Source organism: Desmodus rotundus, chromosome 12 (assembly GCF_022682495.2).
Source record: "Desmodus rotundus isolate HL8 chromosome 12, HLdesRot8A.1, whole genome shotgun sequence".
Classification (NCBI taxonomy): domain Eukaryota; kingdom Metazoa; phylum Chordata; class Mammalia; order Chiroptera; family Phyllostomidae; genus Desmodus; species Desmodus rotundus.
The window spans coordinates 52220295-52239885 of NC_071398.1; the positions used below are offsets into that span (position 1 = coordinate 52220295).

The 19591-nt window shown below is 49.5% G+C and overlaps 1 protein-coding gene and 1 long non-coding RNA gene across 2 annotated transcripts; both read left to right on the top strand.

Moving 5' to 3' along the window:
- The first annotated feature begins 15 nt into the window (after positions 1-15).
- On the top strand, positions 16-10134 carry LOC112313658 (zinc finger protein 135). The gene is made up of 5 exons (XM_053915670.2): positions 16-353; positions 2073-2157; positions 5034-5160; positions 5824-5919; positions 8623-10134. Exons 2-5 carry the CDS (start codon positions 2125-2127, stop codon positions 10053-10055), a joined length of 1689 nt encoding a protein of 562 aa, XP_053771645.1. The 5' UTR covers positions 16-353; positions 2073-2124; the 3' UTR covers positions 10056-10134.
- A 4952-nt stretch (positions 10135-15086) lies between these two features.
- Positions 15087-19557, top strand: LOC123480732 (uncharacterized). Its single transcript, XR_011650643.1, has 3 exons — positions 15087-15331; positions 16891-16975; positions 19516-19557. It is a non-coding gene; the product is annotated as an uncharacterized lncRNA (long non-coding RNA).
- The last annotated feature ends 34 nt before the right edge of the window (positions 19558-19591 follow it).

Genomic DNA, 19591 nt, shown 5'->3' on the forward strand with positions numbered 1-19591 from the left:
CCTCCTTATGGGGGATGTAGTTCGGGCCGAATGACGTGACTATCCACAGCCTTTGTGCCTCGGTGTAACAGTAAGAGGGCCTGGTCCAGGACGGAACTGCTGAGACAGATGGAAGTTGACAAAGTCGTTCTCAGATTCCGACCTCGCTACAGCGGTTCCAGAGTCCTGGGTACGGCCAGTGTGGAGTAACTAGGCGAGCACAAGGGCCGTGGTCCCTGTCGCCCAACTGCGCAGGCGCAGTCCCTACCGGTTCGCTAAGGGGACTTGGGTAGGTCAACGAGATCCGCGGAGTACACGTCAGGGTCTGTCGTGCAGACAGAGGACCCGGCCACCTCCCTGGAGCTCCGGACGTGGTGTGTACCAAACTGCACGCGATTGTGTCATTCCCCTCCTTGTTCTCTTGATTCTGGGCAGCTCGCTTCTGGGGCAGTGGTGCTGGGCTGAGTGGGCAGGGCCCGGTAAGTGGGTGTTGCAGGTTCCGGGAAGGTTTGGGCTGGGGTGGGCACGTGACTTTGGCAAAAAGGGTCGGAGCCGCCCAACAAGTGGACGGAAGCCTACACACAGCGATTTGCTCCTTCAGAAATTGGAGCTAAGCTGACCTGCATCGGTTCCGAGAGTGGGGAAGGCCACGTTCCCCCCACGGAGTCAAATTCTGGCTTATCTTCTTGAGGAGCGTTCTCTCCCTAAAGGTTGAAGGTGAGGGGAAAACAAAAACAAGACATTAATCCCAGTAGCCTAGGACCCAGAAAACGGACTCAATATATAAAACTCCTGCCCTGGCTAGTGTGTCTCAGTGGATAGATCACCGCCGGCCTGCGAACCTAAGGGTGGCCACTTCCGATTCCCAGTCAGGCACAGGCCTGGGATGGGGGCCAGGCCCCCTGGGGGCGCGCGAGAGGCAACAAACCACACATGAACGTTTCTCTCCCTTTCTCTTTCCCTCCTTTCCTCTCTGTCTTAAAAATAAATAAAATCTTTTTTTAAAGTAAAACTCCTATTGAGCACTAACTGCATGCCAGGCACCATCCATTCTTCTTTAATTCATCAAACACGTATTTAGATGTCCTGGGTGCCATCTGGTTTTGTGCCTACGAGCCTCTGCACAAAGGTAACTTCCACCCTGAATACTGCAGTGAGGACAACACAGCACAAATGGGATGAAGCAGAATCAGGAGGCATAGTCAGTGTCATCCATGGAAGATGCAGTGTCAAGAGAAGTGCATCCTGCCTTGGGCCTGAGTTTCATTGTGGGCAATCACACAAGGTCAAGCTTGTCAACCACAGGGAACAAGAAATAGTATGTATATCCCATGCATAAACAGGTGCTCAGTGAATCATGAGGCTTCCCCCTCCATCATTGTCATGTGTATACTGCTGTTTTGCTCCATTTCCACTTTTCAAATTTTTACTATGTTTAACCCTCACCGGGGGATATGTTTACTGATTTTCAAGAGAGGGAAAAAGGGAGAGAAACATCTATGTGAGACAAAAATATCAATAGGTTGATATTGCACTCCCAACAGGGGATTGAACCCACAACATAGGTATGTGCCCAGATTGGAAATCAAACCTGAAACCTTTTGGTGTACAGGAACATGTTCCAACCAACTGAGCCACCCAGCCAGGGCCCTTTCTTCACTGTAATTCTGGTAGTCTCTATGTCTGGTCACCACCCTTATTTTAAGGGAGAGGGAAACAGGCACAGCAAGCAGTGTCCAGGGAACCCAGACTGTCTGGCTCCCTGTCATGACAACAGAAATAGTCATCACCCTGGAAATCATCTGATTAACCAGGGTTGTCCTCATTGCCCACCCCGGTTCTCAGTTTTTCTGTCTTTGGAATGGCGCAGGTAAATCTGAGATCATTCTTCAACAGCCCTAAGAGCAGCCCTGGCTCACAGCAGGGACTACTGTGGGATGAGCTGAGGGACACTGCTGTTGGGTTTGGCTGGGTGCTGGGCTCCAGGCTCTGCCAGCAGCAGCTCCTTCTACCTGCAGGTAGGGGACCCGATGCTTGGGACCTCTGGTCACAACAGACATCTATTCACTGTCTCACATCCCCTTTCCCCCCAGAACTGCCTGCAGAGAAGCCGGCTGTTCCTGCAAGAGACCAGAGGAGGAGGGAATGCCCGCTGGGCTCCTGGATGTGGGCTTGCTGGTGAGTACACCACCTCCGTCAGGATGGGCCTCTCAGGCTCTGGCCTGTGGCTCCCACCAGGCTCAACTGGTCTCAGAACCTTTGTCCTCACTCTGCCCCCTGCCAGGAATGTCCTTTAGCCAACTCTGTGTCCTCCTTCAGATCTTACTCTGAGGACCTCGTGGATTGCCCCACCTGCCCCTGCTGCCTAGCTGACATTGGTCATCCATCCCACTGGGAGGTCAGGCACTTCAACACAGGCTCCCGGTCTGTACTCCCAGCTCACTCCCTTCATCACTAGGCAGATGTGTACTGAGCACCAGCCGAGGTCCAGGCACTGGTCCAGGCACCATTTCAGGAATTGCAGGTGCAGGAACAGATAAGGGAGCAGAAATCTGTCTCTGGGGGACTCGCAGCCCTCTGGAGAAATGTAAAACGTGTGGAGAAATGTAAAACGTGTCAAGTTGTACAGGAAATGAGGCACAGAAGAGGAGGGGCTTGTGTACCAGGCATTGACTAGACCAGGGGTGTCAAACGCATTTTCGCCGGGGGCCACCTGAGCCTTGCAGTTGCCTTCAAAGGGCAGAATGTAATTTTAGGACTGTATAAATGTAACTACTCCTTAACAGTTAAGTGAGAGCTCAGTGCTGTCGCTGGGTAGAAACAAGGTGCCAGGCCAGATAAAACAAGGTGAAGGGCCAGATTCGGCCCACAGGCCTTGTGTTTGCCGCCTGTGAACTGGAAGAACCTGGGAGGCCTCTCTGAAGGAGAGGCCCAGAAGTAAAGCAGAGACCTATGGGAAAAGGGGTAATTAGATGGGAGGTCACACAAGGGACGTTCCAAGCAGAAGGAACAGCATGAATGAAGGGCTTGACTAGGACTACAACAAGCACTTTTCACAAAGGCACACACATAGCAAGAATACCAAGAACAAGGTCTCCTAGACCAGATGCCTGGGGCCTGGGAAGTAATTCTGGCCATTTTTTCCATTTGCAAAGGTCCAGCAAACAGTAGGCACTCTACAAATGGGTGGAACAATAAACGTTCTGAACTCTGGTCAGTGCTGGACACATGTGACCCTAATCAACCCCTATATCAGTCCCATGAGGTGGAATGAGGAGGAAACCAAGGCACATGAACAAATCATCTCCCAAGTTCCCACCACTTTGAGGAGGGCCCAGCTCTGACCACCTGCCCACTCTGGGGCCCCCAGTGCCCAGCACACACCCTGTTACCTTCATGACTTCTCCCAGATCTCTGAGTGGCTGGCCCAGCAGCATCCCTCCATTTTCTCCAGAGCACTGACCCTCCTGGAATTTTAGATTAATAGCTCCCTGACCCTGCAAGGAGCATAGAAACACCACCGGGCCCTTACGTGTGTCTCTTGTTTCCACAGCACCTGCTGTGCCCAGAACAGTGAATTGCACTCAGTAGGACCTCAAATAATCACTGAGGGAGACCTAGTACATGTGGGAAATGTGGCAGAAATAGGGAAAGTTAGTGAAAGGCATTTAAAAACTCATGAGCCCACAGCAAACCAGTCTGAAGACTGGTGCCCACAGGTAAAGCACCTACTATGCACTGTGCATAGGATACACACTTCACATCAATTCCCTCACTCCTCCCAACAGGCCTCTTGGAGTTCTCATTAACTTAAAGATGAGAGCAGGGAAGCACATAGCTGTTAAAGACATGCCTGGGGCTGGGTCCAGGGTCTAGACAGCATTGCCCCCAAAATGTCCAGCTCATACCTTTTTAGTTGAACACCTCATCTCATTTTTGGAGACAAGTGTGGTCATCAGAATTCTAAGATGGGCTCCAAATTTCCTACCTCTGTAGTGTGCAAGCATAATCCCCAGAGCCTGTCTGTGTAATGGTAGCACTCCCGTGACTACATTATGTTATAACACAACTGGCCTAAAGAAATGGAAGTGGTCTAGGTAGACTTGACCTAGTCACAGGAGCTTTTGAAAGGCACAGCGTTTTCCCTGGCCTGGCTGGTTGCAGGAGGAAGCTGGAGAGAAGCATTCTGACTGGCCCACAAGAAAGCACATATCCTTGCTGTGAGCTATCAATTGAGGGGAGCTTGTAGGAGCTAAGGGGGAACTCTGACCAACAGCTAGCAGGATCTCAATCCTACAACATCATGAACTGTTTCTGTGAACAAGAATGGCTTTGCAGCGTATTTTCCCCCAGAGCACCTGGATAAAACACAGTCTGACTAATTTCTTGATTTTAGCCCCCTGAGACCTGAGCAGAGAACCCACCCATACTGTGCTCGATTCTGACCTACAGGACAATGAGATGATGAATGGATGCTGTTTTAAGACACTAACTCTTGGGTAATTTATGTTTTGCAGAACATAAAGGTAGAAGGTTAGAGTTAGTAAGATCTCCATCCCAAAAATTTTTTAAATTTCTCTTTTTTCAAAGGCTTTATTTCATTCATTGTACACATGTCTTAGACATGTCAGGATGTTATTTTGGCCACAAGCATGAGGCAGTATCCAACCTAACAGTTTTCGAGTGCTGCCTTCCCCTACAGCCCAGGCACAGCTGCCACTCCAAGGGTACCTCCACACTGGCATGGTTCCTGCTGAACCCAACACACTCAGGACTGCCCTCCCCTCTGTTGTTGACTCCTCGGCAGCAATTGTTATTTCAAGATATTTTTCATTAGCCATATTGCTGGAAGACAGGGATGGGTCCTCTTGACAACCTAAGACCTACCTTCCTCTAGCAAGACCCCAGGCCCCATATAAAAACCTGACCCAAATCCTCAGACTTGAGAGAATCTCCACCCACCTGACTTGGACATATCCCTCTTCACCTGCTATTTCCACAGCACCAAATGCCAAGTTCGTTGTGACTGAGGAAACTCCTGTGTGATGTTCCAGGAGCAAGTGACCTTTGAGGACGTGGTTGTGGACTTCACCCAGGAGGAGTGGGGGCAGCTGACACCTGCCCAGAGGACCCTTTACCGTGATGTGATGCTGGAGACATACGGGCTCCTAGTCTCTGTGGGTAAGTCCATACCCGTGCCCCTCATGGTCTCCCCCAATATGAACTCTCATTTTCCTGGGTTAGAAGTGGGGTAGTCTGGCATTAAAAGCAGGTATTTTGGATGTATCATGGACCTGAGGGACTGGCTTTTCTGGTTTAGGGAATATCAATGAAGATATTTTGCCTGTTAGTTATAGATCTCACCTGAAATTGCTAGAGGCAGGACATCTCGGGTAAGAGACACACACTGTGTCCCAAAACTGCAGAATCCTAGGTCAGACCCGGGTCTTCCTGTGATGTTGCTAGGAGTCTCCTCCTTCCTCACTGCCTCCCTCTGCACCTCTTTCTGCCACTACTCACAGTTGAACCCTCTGAAGCTGAAATGACACCTTTCAGGCTCCAAGACAGGCAGAAAAGATTGTGTCTGGGGTGCACATCAGAAGCCCCTGGGTTGTCTTGTTTCAGCCACTATGTCCCCTCCACATGGGTCATTGTTACCAGCATGCAGCAGAAGAGGCAGATCTCTCACTGGCTGGCCAGATCTGGGTCACGTGTTCACCACAATAACTGGCCAATTTCGGTTTTCAGCCACATGGGTCCTGAAAGAGTGAAGGCAGAGTGAGCAGAGGTTTGGGAAAGGTCATGGGACATAAATGCTTACTCCCTGGATCTCACCCTGAGCAGGACATTGGCTCCCGAAGCACCCCCTCATCTCCCTGCTGCAGCAGAAGGCAGAGCCGTGGCCTGTGGGTGAGGAGGTTCCACAAGGTGTGTGTCCAGGTGAGATGACAGTGTACAGGGCTGGGAAGACCTCGCTCACCCCCACAGGTCTCTCTATATCTGATCTCAGATTCTTCAGAGCAAACTGAGTACTCACTGTTGTAGTGAACATTCACCAATCACTATTTTGCTTTGAGTGAGACCAAGTTCCTGTCTTCCCTGGATTTACATTCTTGGTAAGGGAGAGGGGCACACAATAAATAACTAAAAATGCCCTGGTTGGTGTAGCTCAGCAGATTGAGTGCATGCCTGTGAACCAAAGGGTTGCAGGTTCTTATTCCCAGTCAGTGCCTGGGTTATAGGCCAGGTCCCCAGTAAGGGGCGCTCGAGAGGCAACCACACATTGGTATTTCTCTCCCTCTCTTTCTCCTTCCCTTCCCCTCCCTCTAAAAATAAATAAAATCTTAAATAAATAAATAAAAATTAATACCAACAGTGAATAGGATGGTTACAGATTATGATGAATGCTGAGAAGTGAAAGTAGGTGAGGAGGTGGAGACTAGAATTGGGGAAGGACTTGAGCAGAGAAATGAGGGCTCGCCTATCAAAGGAGGTGACAGGGGAGCTGAAGCCTGAGCCCTGAGAACAGGGCCCCCATGAAACGATCTGGGAGAACAAGACTCCAGGCAGAGGAAACAGCAGGTGCGGGCGCACTGGGGGTTGCAGGTCTCTTACTGAGTAACAGACACTCCAGCCCCAGTGCTTTAAACCAGAGGCTCACTTCTGACTCAGGCAGCTGTGTGTCATGGCTCTAGGCCTGGCTCTTCCACCTGCCTGTAGATTGGCTGGGTGGTTCTGCTCTTCACACCTGCTGTCCAGCTCCCAAGACTGGCAGGCACCTCTGTAAGAAGTGGGGATGTCCTGGCCCTTGGGCAGGCAGTTCCCACTGGTGTCAGGCCATGAGCTATGTAAGCAGTGGCCCATGGCCAGTGCCTAGGAAGGATGGACAGTGTGTGGAAGGCAGGCACTGCACCGTCTTCCCTCCTCAAATAATAAAACTTCACTCAGTGTATTAGCCTCCTGTTGCGGCTGTAACAAATTCCAAGCATAGAGTGCTTGAGCAATAATCTTACAGTTCTAGAGGTCACGAGTCCAAACTGTCTGACTGAGCTGTACTTGAGGTGTCGGCAGGACAGTGTATCTTCTGAAGGGTCTAGGGAAAATCCTTTTTGTTCATTGTCCAGCCTCTCAAGGCTCCCACATTCCTGGACACATGGCCTTGTCTGGTCAGGTTTTCACACAGCAGGCCACCCTGACCTTGACTCTCTTCCTTTCACATTTCAGAACCCTGTGCTAGCCATAGCTGGTATGGCTCAGTAGGTTGAGTGCCAGCCTACAAACCAAAAGGTCTCACATTTGATTATCAGTCAGGGCTCATGCCTGGGTTGTGGGCCAGGTCCTTGGTTGGGGGTGTGGAAGAAGCAACCAATAGATGTTTCACTTGTGCATGGATGTTTCTCTCCTGTTTCTGCCTCCCTTCCCGTCTCTCTAAAAGTAGTAAAAAAACAAAACAAAACAAAACCCTGTGGTTACATGGGGAAATCCCAAAAATCCAGAATAGTCACAGGTGATCAGTAACTTTAATTTCTCATTTACATGTAAGTTGACTGCATACTCACCAGTTACAGGCCTTAGGATGTGAACACCTTTGGGAGACAATATTCTGCACTTGATTAATTTTTCCCCCTTAACTTTTCTAGTAGAGTGTAGCATAAATGGGAAAGGTGTCCACATCATACCTTTCGGCCAGTCCAGTGTCAACAGTGGCGGCTTGGTACCAGAGCAGGAAGGCCATCCTGCCAGGAAGGAGGGCAAGTGCATGTGTTTTTCATTCATCATGTCTGTTGACCCCTGTTGCGGGTAGGGGTTCAGTGGTGAGTAAGGAAGGCAAAGGCTCTGCCCATGGGATCCTCCCAGTTAGGAAGACAGACAGAATAAAACAGGTCAAAGGGCTCTAACATACCACAGTAATTTTTTTTAAGATTTTATTTATTTATTTTTAGAGAGGTGAAGGGAGGGAGGAGAGAGGGAGAGAAGCAAATTTGTGCTTGTCTCTTGCGTGCCCCCCATCGGTAGCCCAGCCTGCAACCCATGTGTGTGCCATGGACTGATAATTGAACCAGCAACCCTTTGGTTCACAGGCTGGCACTCAATCCACTGAGCCACACCTGCCAGGGCTATACCACAGGTATTTATTGATCCTCCTGGTGACGGACATTTCAGCAGATTACAGATTGGGTTTCTTTACATCTGGGGTGAGGCGGTACAACAGTGAGGGGCCTCGAAGAAGAGATTCTGAGCAATGGGAGGGCTGAGTGGTCCTTCTCACATGGCGGCTTTTCCTCCATCACCATCTACTGTGTTTGCTAGGTCCTGGCCATCACTTTGCTCCCTCCAAGCCTGGGCATCTGGTGAGATTTTCCTTAAAGTCTCACTATCTCCTTAGCATCCTCTCCTGCCCAAATTCTCTGTGCCCGCCTTGTCATCTCCATTTGTCTCCCTTATACTATCAACTCTCATATTCTCTGTACTTTTCCTCCCTCTTTCCTTCTCTGGCTTGCAAAAACATAAGGTGAAATGGCCAAAGCCACCTGCATTTTGAAACTTTTGACACTGTCGCTTTAATTCTTCCATCCACCTATACATAGATAAACTATTCCCCCCAAAACAGTGATTAAGAGACAGTTCCATTTTTTGTTTCAGATTTAGAAACTAGATTGAAAACCAAATTCTCAGCTGCAAAGCACGACATCTCTGAAAAAATACCCAACAATGTCCTCGTAGAAAGGTTCCTGTGGAATGGTCTGCCAGGCTCTGAGCGTGAAGATGCTGAGGGCCACTGGGAACAGAGCTGTGAGAGTCTTGATGATGTGGTACAGGTGGACTTCCAGCCTGTGAAGGCATCTGTTCAGGAGCAGCAACCAGGGAATGGGTTTGGGGAAAACTTAAGTCTGAGCCCAGATATCCCAACTCAACCCATGACTCCTGAAAGACAATGCTCCCACACACGGGGAATGCATGGAAAAAGGGCAAATCCAGACACTAAATTAAATGTGCAACTGAAAACCTATGCAACAGATAAATCCTGCAGATATCAGGAATATGGAAGGTCCTTTAATCACAGCTCTGCACTCATAGAACACCAGAGAATCCACGCTGGTGAGAAACTTTATAAGTACATGCATTGTGGGAGGACCTTCAATCAAATTGCACCATTGATCCAGCACCAGAGAACTCACACAGATGGGAAGCCCTATGAGTGCAGCGAATGTGGGAAGTCCTTCAATTTTAGGTCCTCCTTCAGCCAACAGGAGTGGATTCACACAGGTGAGAAACCCTACGAGTGCAGTCAGTGTGGGAAGGCCTTCCGGCAGAGCATACACATCACTCAACATCAGAGGATTCACATGGGAGAGAAGCCCTATGAATGCTATGAGTTTGGGAAAGCCTTCAGCCAGAACACACTCCTGACTGAACATCAGAAGATTCACACAGGAGAGAAGCCATTTAGCTGTAATGAATGTGGAAAAACCTTCAGCCACAGCTCATCTCTCAGCCACCACAGGCGGACGCATACTGGAGAGAAGCCCTACGAGTGTAGTCAGTGTGGCAAGACCTTCCGGCAGAGCACACACCTCAGTCAACATCAGAGGATCCACACAGGGGAGAAACCCTATAAGTGCAGTGACTGTGGCAGGGCCTTCAGCCACCGCTCATCTCTAACCAATCACCAGCGAATCCACACTGGGGAGAAGCCCTATGAGTGTAATGATTGTGGCAAGGCCTTCAGCCAGCTCTCTCCACTCATTCTACATCAGAGGATCCACACAGGAGAGAAGCCCTATGTGTGCAGTGACTGTGGCAGGGCCTTCAGCCACAGCTCATCCCTAACCAACCACCAGCGAATTCACACTGGGGAAAAGCCCTATGAGTGTAACATATGTGGCAGGGCCTTCAGACAGCTCTCTTCACTCATTCTACATCAGAGGACCCACACAGGAGAGAAGCCCTATGAGTGTAATGAGTGTGGCAGAGCCTTCAGCCAGAGCTCCCCTCTCATACAACACCTTAGGATTCACACTAAGGAAAAGCCCTACACCTGCAATGAGTGGGGGGAGTCCTTCAGTCATTCCTGAGTCAGCATGAGAGGACACACTGGGGAAAAGCCATACAAGTGTGTAAATTGTGGGAAATCCTTCTAACAGAGCACTCACCTCACTCAGCACCAGCAAATCCACACATGCGAGTGTAGGGACTGTGGGAAGGCCTTCACACACAGCTCCTCCCTGAAAAAGGGCCACAGAACACATACTGGAAACAGGTACTCTACATAATTTGAGTGATAGGAAGCCAGAAGCCATAGTTCATCCTTTCCTCCACTTGACCCAGTCATTCTCATGAGGAAGATGACATGTTTATGCACATGCTTTCACACGCAGTACACTCCACAGATCACCCTAACAGTAGGGAAATGTGTAGGCAATGTTGAAGACCTTCAGATGTGAGTGACCATCAACACTACGTTACAGAATCCACAAAAGGAGAAGTGGGACAATGTATTGGATTTGGACATGACTTCTGCAGATTCACTGGATTCCAAACTTGAGATCTTCGCAATGGTAAAAACCCCAACAAATCCTTTTCCTATGAAAGTACTAAGTACAGCCCTGACTGGTGTGGCTCAGTAGACTAGGTGTCCTCTCACAAACCGAAAGGTCGCTGTTTGAATTGTAGTTTGATTCCAGGTCAGGGCACGTGCCTGGGTTGCAGGCCAGGTCCCTGGTTAGGGGCGAGAAAGAGTCGACTGATTGATTGCTTCTCTCTCTCTCTTTCTACCTCCTTTCCCATCTTTCTAAAAATAAATCTTTTTAAAAAATAAAAGAACTAACTGCAGTCCAACTTTATCATTATTGAACATTACCATACATTCTTGAGTAGGGAGAAGTGCTTATGAATGGTACAAAAATGACACTGATATTCCCTAAAAATAATAACGGCAGTTTTCCACACATTCAAGTGGCATCTGTATGGGATCACCACACATACTCAACTGTGTCATTATAAAGTTTTCTGGTCTATGTGTGAACTGTCTGATCAAGGTACTCAGCAACCAGTCACAGATTTGAATACCATATGACAAAGTATCAGTAAAATTTGTACTATAAACAGATTTTAAATTACTTCTCAGCATTATTTTGCAATAAATTAATCCTGTATGCAATGGAATTGGAAAGATTTGTGTAGGAAGTCTCAAAGTACAACTTCAGTAACTCCTTGCAGGTTCTGTAATGGCTTTGGCTGGTTTGTTTTACAAATTTCTTTACAGCACTCCCAGTTATTAGACAGATGGTGCCATTGCACAAAAAGACCAAAATTTTTCCTAAGTCCCTTCTCATAAGCAATAGCATTTCCATGTTGGAAGCTTATATTTTGCAAGATTTAGCTGTTGGTGAAATGTGCAAGTTTATCCTTTCTAGAAGCATTTTTTCATTAATTCTTCATACTGGTGTTTAATAAGTTTTTGTTAATATAAGTGGAAAGTCCATAATATTTCGGTGAACCTTAAATCTTCTAAAAGCAGTCTCCCTGAGAACCATGACCCTTAAATGGCGTCTTGCCACCCTTGACTATTGCCACATGGCAATAACTAATAACACACCAGGAGATATTTTTATGTATTTATAGAGAGGGAGAAAGCAGGAAAGAAATAATGACGTGAGAGAGAAACATTGGTTGCCTCTCATATGCGCCCCAGCTGCAGACCAAACCCCCAAACCAGGCATGTGCCCTAACCAGGAATTGAAAGGGTGACCTTTGGCTTTGCAGAGCAACACTGAACCCACTGAGGCACACCCATCAGGTTGAGAACCTTTTTTACTACAAATACAATTGGGTCACTCTTGCCTCATATATTCCAGTGGTTCCTATCACTCTTCAGATAAAGAAAAAACCCTAATTGTGACAGACAAGGTGCTGAAAGATTGGGCATCTGCCCACCTGTGGGTTTCAGTCTACCCCAGGTGTCTGTGTGCCAGCTACATAGACCTTGGTTGTTTTTTCCTGAAAAGCAAGTCTCTCACAGTGGGACCCATGACTTTTGTCCTGAAAATCACCAGTGTGTATGTTATACATGCAGACTCTTGGCCCTTGCATGCCAACAAATGAATCAAAATCTTTGCGGGGGAGGGGGGTGATGAGGCCGACTCATATCATTTATATGAGGGTCCTGCTTTAGATACATACCTGCTGCCCTTCTCAAGAACTACAGAAATGCCCTTCCTGCTTTTTAAGGGACTGCTCCCTTCACCTGTCACTAGTTCATGCCTATATATCCTCCGTCTCTGACCCATGAATTTTTCTTCAAGGAACACTTTCCAGAGACTTTGTAGTATACACAGCGATCATTATTTGCTTCTTGATTTAAGGACTATCACTCTGGACAGACTGAAAGTATAGAGGACTATCTCCACCTGTGGGATTAGCACCCCACATTTATGGCTTCATTTGACTTTACCTCCATAAAATCTCTATTTCCAAATAGTCATATTGGGGGATAGGGCTTCAACATAGATTTGGGGACAAGGAAGTTGCAATTCAGTTTATAATGGGGTATTTAAGCATTTCTTCCCATGAAATACCAGGTTTCCATGTATGTGATTTACCTTTCCCTACCCCGTGAACTCTGCCCATTCCTTGTGTCAGCCCACCTGGGGCTGTCCCTTGCCCTCCCGGTACCTCCTTTTTGAGTCCTGGCTCAGAGCCCCATTTTCTGTACTTTTCAGCTTTCCGAAGTCCAGTGGTGAGACCTAGGACACACTCCTGGTGCCTCCCCTTTGCTGCATTTTTATCAATGGTCCATTTCTCTGCACGTTTGTTTTGTATTGGGTTTTTCTGTTTGTTTTTTAGAATATTTTATTTATTTTTAGATAGGGGGAGACATCAATGTGCGGCTGCCTCCCATGCGCCCCCTACTGGGGATCTGGCCTCAACTCAGGCATGTGCCCTGACTAGGACTCAAAACCAGGGACCCTTTGATTCACAGGCTGGCACTCAATTACTGAGTCACACAAGCCGGGGCTATATTGGGTTCTTTTCGGTGACATTGGCTAATAAAATTATATGGGTTTCAGGTGCCTGCACCTTTGGTTAGTAGTTGAGACCCTCAGCCCACACTCCTTGCCACTAATGAATGAGTCAACCCAGCTTTCTCTGAGAATGAGTGGGAACATCTGGCTATGTGTCTGTCTGTTACCGTTTGTTGGGCAGGGTGGTGGTGGCTAGGGAATCCATCCTGAAATCTTTTCTATAGGTAGTTTTTTTCTCATAGTTTGAGAAAAGCAATTCTGAAACTATTTAAAAGGTATTTTAGGATTCAGTAGATCAATAGGTCAATTTTTGAGGTGCCAGTATCCTTACTATTGAGGCCAACTGCATTTCCCATGAGCGTAGCAGTGGAGGTGCCCAGTCAGGGGGCCTGCACTACCAGGCCCATGTCGGGGACAGGGCCTTGCCGGACTTGCAGTCCAGCCTCTCAGCCAGGACAAAGGCTCCCAGAGACACCTCTCTCTATGTATAATTCCCAGAGGCTACATTTGAGTAGGCGTCTGAACCTGCAGAAGGACACAGGTGGACGGCTTGGCAGAGTCCTGGAAGCCTGGGTTTGAAAAATACAGGAGTTATAGAAAACCATGATTATACCAACCTTGTTCACCAGGTGGCGAACACGGATACCTAGTACCTCCTACCACTTTGAAAAGGCTGAGCCCTTCCAACGTAAGGAGGCAATGGACAGGCACAGACAACAGCTCACCTGGGAGCAATGCTTTCTGGGAGTTCAAGTTCAGGCTCCCCCGCTCGAGTAAGCCACGATTCCAAGGCTTTTTTTTTTTTCACTTTATTTCCAAGAGGCTACCGTTGGGCGGGCGTTCCAACCTCCCGGAAAGGGCGGTGGTAGGCTCCACCGAGTCCAAGACACCTAGGTTTTGAGAATTCCCGCAGTTACTAACTTTGTCCACGAGGTGGCACAGTAAGGTGCTGAGAGCCTCCTTTACTACTCAAAGACGGCTCTATCGACAGAGGGAACAGGGGGCGGCCCCAGATTTCCGTGGGACAGGACTTCGGGGATTGCTAGGGTGGGCTCCCCAGCCAAGCTTAGGCTGCTCTCATCTTTCGCTATCATTTCCAGAGGCTGAGCTGGAATTACGATCTAGCGGCTCCTTAGAGTCCGGAAAACCTGGGCTTGAGAAATCAGCGAGTTATACAGAATCCTGTTTATACTACGTTCACTAGGTGACGATTTCCGACCCCTGGTACTGCTACTCCTTGAGTTCGGGCGCCCCTCCAGAGGCCCGGATGCAATGCGCGGATCCCTGAATTCGCGACTCGTAGAAGTAAAGCTTCCTGGGAGGAGTAGTTCTTTGTGTCAGGCTCTGACGCCGCACTCCCGGAGCTGCGGAATGCAACTCCCAGCAGGGCCCGGGAGCCCACCGAGGGAGGCCGGGAGTGGGGGCCTCGGTGGGTCGTAGGTATTGAGCGCGAATTTCACACAAGCCACTTTCACAAATACATGGTCCTGGGACGAAATGAAAATAAATGTCGCGATGTGCCTTCTATATTCGACAAAGACATAAATTTAAATGTTATGTTACTGTCCCGGAGTCTCTGTAATTGGGAGGGTAATGAGGTGTCCGGGAGGACCCAGACCCGTTCTTTTTCCGTTTCCTGCAATGAAACCCACGGAACAATCGAAACTTCCCATCACTTCTCTCAGTAGCTCCCTTTTTTATCCCCCTATTTTTGTTTACCCCTCTGCCCATCGCCCACGTTGAGGTAACGACCACGAGGACCGCCATGGCGACGGCGGGCAGCAGAGAATACTCACACGAGGAAATAATTACATGCATCAGGAACCGAACTTCGATCTCTAGTACTCCGACGCGGGAGCAGCGGTGCACGGACTACGACCAGGGGCCTCTGGGAGTTGTAGTACGTCCACGCCAGCGCAGGGGCAGTCCCCACGAACAGCAGACGGTGCCTTCATCCATCCAGTTGACGAAAAAGTGCTCAGTGTCAGGTTTAGGATAGGACCCTGACGGAGAGGCCGGCGGAGAGAGTCCGGAGCCAGGGCTCCGAGCCCAGTTTAAGAGCTTACAACGCGCCCTTGGCGGAGCGAACGCTGCGACGGCCGGAAGCGCGCGCGCGCGTCTCTTTCTGGGTGATGTAGTTTGCGCTGCGTCGGAGAGTGGCCGTGGCCGTGGCCGTGGCCTTCTGGCCAGGGTCTATTAGTCAGTGGTTCCCGAGCGGGGCAAACCTGGAGTAACCGGATGTGAGCATGCGACCCTCAGGGAGGTGTACCTCTTGGCCAGCGTGCACAGGCTCAGTCCTGGCCGGTGGAAGCTGCGCACCTGGTTCGGTAAACCAGAACATAGAGTGGGGAGCGCTGGGAGATACGGCGTCTTCCTTGGGGCTGTGGCCGTGGTGTCTACTCAGTGAAGTAACATTCTGTCATGTCCTTTTTTGTTACTTCGGGCCACAGGCGGGTGGCTTCCAGGGCGGCAGGGACTCGGTCGAGTGGGCGGTGCCCGGTAAGGGGAGTCCCAAGGTACAAGATGGATGTTTTGCTGAGGTGGAGTTCTGCCTTTGGCGAAGAGGTACCAGCCTCCCGGCTCTCCGAGGTGCAGTCCGAGAGCCAGGCTGACCTGCATCAGTCCCCTGCTCAGTGGGACAGTCGGAATTCAAGGCCAGGAAGACCTCGGAGTCAAATGGAGCCTCACCTTCCCCAGGGTCTTTCTGTCCCAAAAGGGTGATCATGGGAGGAGACCAAAAACACAAAGATTTTAATCCCAGTCATCTGGGACCAAAAAAACACTCTTTACCTGAAACATTGAGCACTGACTGCAGGCCAGGCGACATCCATGCTTCTTTATTAATTCATCAAACACGTACTTAGATGTCCTGGGTGTGAAGCCCTGTTCTGTGCCCACAAGCCTCTGCACAGAGAAAACTCATATCCTGAATACTGCAGTGAGGACAACACAGCACAAATGGAAAGAGGCAGAATCAGGATGCATAGTCAGGGTCAGCAAGGGAAGATGCAGTGATGAGGGAAAGGCATCCTACCTTGGTCCTGAGTTTCATTTTGGGCAATCAGATAGCATCAAGCTTGTAAACCACCAAGAACATGTAATGTACGGTATGGAAGTCTTAGATGTTAAACAGCTGCTCACTGAAATGGGAGGATTCCCTCCCAGCAGCAGTTGCCAACATGAGTAAACTGTGCCTGTGCTCCATGTTCAGACTATTTTTTTTAATATTTCTAATTCTCATCCGAGAGTACATTCATTGATTTTAGAGAGACAATAAGAACAGCTGGGAGAGAGACATCAACGTGAGAAACGTCAATAGGGTACCTCCCATACATGCCCTGACCAGGCATTGAACCCACACACATTTTGGTGCATGAGAACACACTCCAACCAACCAACACACTCCAACCACACTCACTCCAGTGAGCCACCCAGCCAGGGCCCTTTCTCTACTGTAATTCTGGTAGTCTCTATGTCTGGTCACCACCCTTATTTTAAGGGAGAGGGAAACAGGCACAGCAAGCAGTGTCCAGGGAACCCAGACTGTCTGGCTCCCTGTCATGACAACAGAAATAGTCATCACCCTGGAAATCATCTGATTAACCAGGGTTGTCCTCATTGCCCACCCCGGTTCTCAGTTTTTCTGTCTTTGGAATGGCGCAGGTAAATCTGAGATCATTCTTCAACAGCCCTAAGAGCAGCCCTGGCTCACAGCAGGGACTACTGTGGGATGAGCTGAGGGACACTGCTGTTGGGTTTGGCTGGGTGCTGGGCTCCAGGCTCTGCCAGCAGCAGCTCCTTCTACCTGCAGGTAGGGGACCCGATGCTTGGGACCTCTGGTCACAACAGACATCTATTCACTGTCTCACATCCCCTTTCCCCCCAGAACTGCCTGCAGAGAAGCCAGCTGTTCCTGCAAGAGACCAGAGGAGGAGGGAATGCCCGCTGGGCTCCTGGATGTGGGCTTGCTGGTGAGTACACCACCTCCGTCAGGATGGGCCTCTCAGGCTCTGGCCTGTGGCTCCCACCAGGCTCAACTGGTCTCAGAACCTTTGTCCTCACTCTGCCCCCTGCCAGGAATGTCCTTTAGCCAACTCTGTGTCCTCCTTCAGATCTTACTCTGAGGACCTCGTGGATTGCCCCACCTGCCCCTGCTGCCTAGCTGACATTGGTCATCCATCCCACTGGGAGGTCAGGCACTTCAACACAGGCTCCCGGTCTGTACTCCCAGCTCACTCCCTTCATCACTAGGCAGATGTGTACTGAGCACCAGCCGAGGTCCAGGCACTGGTCCAGGCACCATTTCAGGAATTGCAGGTGCAGGAACAGATAAGGGAGCAGAAATCTGTCTCTGGGGGACTCGCAGCCCTCTGGAGAAATGTAAAACGTGTGGAGAAATGTAAAACGTGTCAAGTTGTACAGGAAATGAGGCACAGAAGAGGAGGGGCTTGTGTACCAGGCATTGACTAGACCAGGGGTGTCAAACGCATTTTCGCCAGGGGCCACCTGAGCCTTGCAGTTGCCTTCAAAGGGCAGAATGTAATTTTAGGACTGTATAAATGTAACTACTCCTTAACAGTTAAGTGAGAGCTCAGTGCTGTCGCTGGGTAGAAACAAGGTGCCAGGCCAGATAAAACAAGGTGAAGGGCCAGATTCGGCCCACAGGCCTTGTGTTTGCCGCCTGTGAACTGGAAGAACCTGGGAGGCCTCTCTGAAGGAGAGGCCCAAGGGAGGGGAGGGAGTGAGGTAGGGGCTCACACCAAGAATGTTCCAAGCAGAAGAACAGCATGAACAAAAGTCTTGAGTGGGACCACAACATGCACTTTTCACAAAGGGCAGGCACACACATAGCAGGAAAACTGAGGACAAGATCTCCTAGACCAGATGCCTAGAGCCTGGGAAGTAATTCTGGCCATTTTTTCCATTTGCAAAGGTCCAGCAAACAGTAGGCACTCTACAAATGGGTGGAAGAATAAATGTTCTGAACTCTGTTCAGTGCTGGACACGTGTGACCCTAATCAACCCCTATATCAGCCCCATGAGGTGAAATGAGGAAGAAAACCAAGGCACAGAGGCAAGTCATCCCCCAAGGCTCCACCCAACAGCTAGCTGGACCTCAGTCCTATAACCTGAGGAGCTGTTTCTGTCAACAAAATGGCTCTGAGAGCATATTTTCCCCCAGAGCCCCTGGATAAAACACATTCTGACTGATCCCTTGATATTAGCCCCCTGAGACCTGAGCAGAGAACCCACCCATGCTGTGCTCCATTCTGACCTACAGGATGATGAGATGATACATGGGTGCTGTTTTAATACACTGACTTTGCGGTAATTTGTTTTGCAAAACATAAAGGTGAAGGGGAGTATCATTGTGTCATGATCACAAAGATCTCCATTCCAAAGATTTTTTAAAATCAGTGTTATCAAAGGCTTTGTTTCATTCATTGTGTATATGTCTTGGACATGTCAGGATGTTATTTTGGCCACAAGCATGAGGCAGGATTCCAACTTAACAGTTGTTCGGTGCTGCCTTCCCCTACTGCCCAGAACCCAGGCCCTACCTAAAAACCTGACCCATATCCTCAGACTTGAGAGAATCTCCACCCACCTGACTTGGACATATCCCTCTTCACCTGCTATTCCCACAGCACCAAATGCCAGGTTTGCTGTGACTGAGGAAACTCCTGTGTGATGTTCCAGGGGCAAGTGACCTTTGAGGACGTGGTTGTGGACTTCACCCAGGAGGAGTAGGGGCAGCTGACACCTGCCCAGAGGACCCTGTACCGTGATGTGATGCTGGAGACGTACGGGCTCCTCATGGTCTCCCCCAATATGAACTCTCATTTTCCCGGGTTAGAAGTGGGGTAGTCTGGCATTAAAAGCAGGTATTTTGGATGTATCATGGACCTGAGGGACCAGGCTGTTTTTGGTTTAGGGAATATCAATGAGGATGTTTTGACTGCTATTTACAGATCTCACCTAAAAATGCCAGAAGCAGGACATCTCTTGTAAGAGACAGACACTGTGTCCCAAAACTTCAGAATCCCAGGCCAGACCTGGGTGTTCCTTTCATGGTTTCAGGAGCCCCCTTCTTCCCCACCTTCTCCCTCTGCATCTCTTTCTGCCACCATTCACCAATGTGCCCTCTGAAGATGACATGACAGCCGCCAGGATTCAAGACCAGCAGAAAGGACTGTGTCCGGGGTGCACATCAAAGGCCCTTGCGTTGTCTTGTTTCAGCCACCACATCCCCTCCACACGGGTCATTGTTGCCAGGGGGCAGGGGAAGTAGCAGAGCTGGGTGGCCAGATCTGGTCATATGTCTACCCCGGAACCAGATTTGGGGTTCGGGACTGACAGTGGAAGAACCGTGGGAGCTGTTACCACAATAACTGTGGCCTCTCTGTGTTCCCAGCTACTTGGGTCCTTAGAAGGCTGAAGGTGCAGTGCGCAGAATGTTGGAAGGGCCCTAGGACACAATTGCTAATACCCTGGGTCTCCCCCTGAGTAGGACATGGGCTTCTGAAGCGCCCCCTCATCTCCCTGCTGGAGCAGGAAGCAGAGCTGTGGCCTGTGGGCAAGGAGAT

Coding starts and splice junctions, on each gene's coding strand:
- LOC112313658 (XM_053915670.2), top strand. CDS start 2,125: ATGCCCGCTGGGCTCCTGGATGTGGGCTTGCTG. Junction 2,158..5,033: donor TCCTGGATGTGGGCTTGCTG/GTGAGTACACCA, acceptor GTGATGTTCCAG/GAGCAAGTGACCTTTGAGGA. Junction 5,161..5,823: donor CGGGCTCCTAGTCTCTGTGG/GTAAGTCCATAC, acceptor CACCCTGAGCAG/GACATTGGCTCCCGAAGCAC.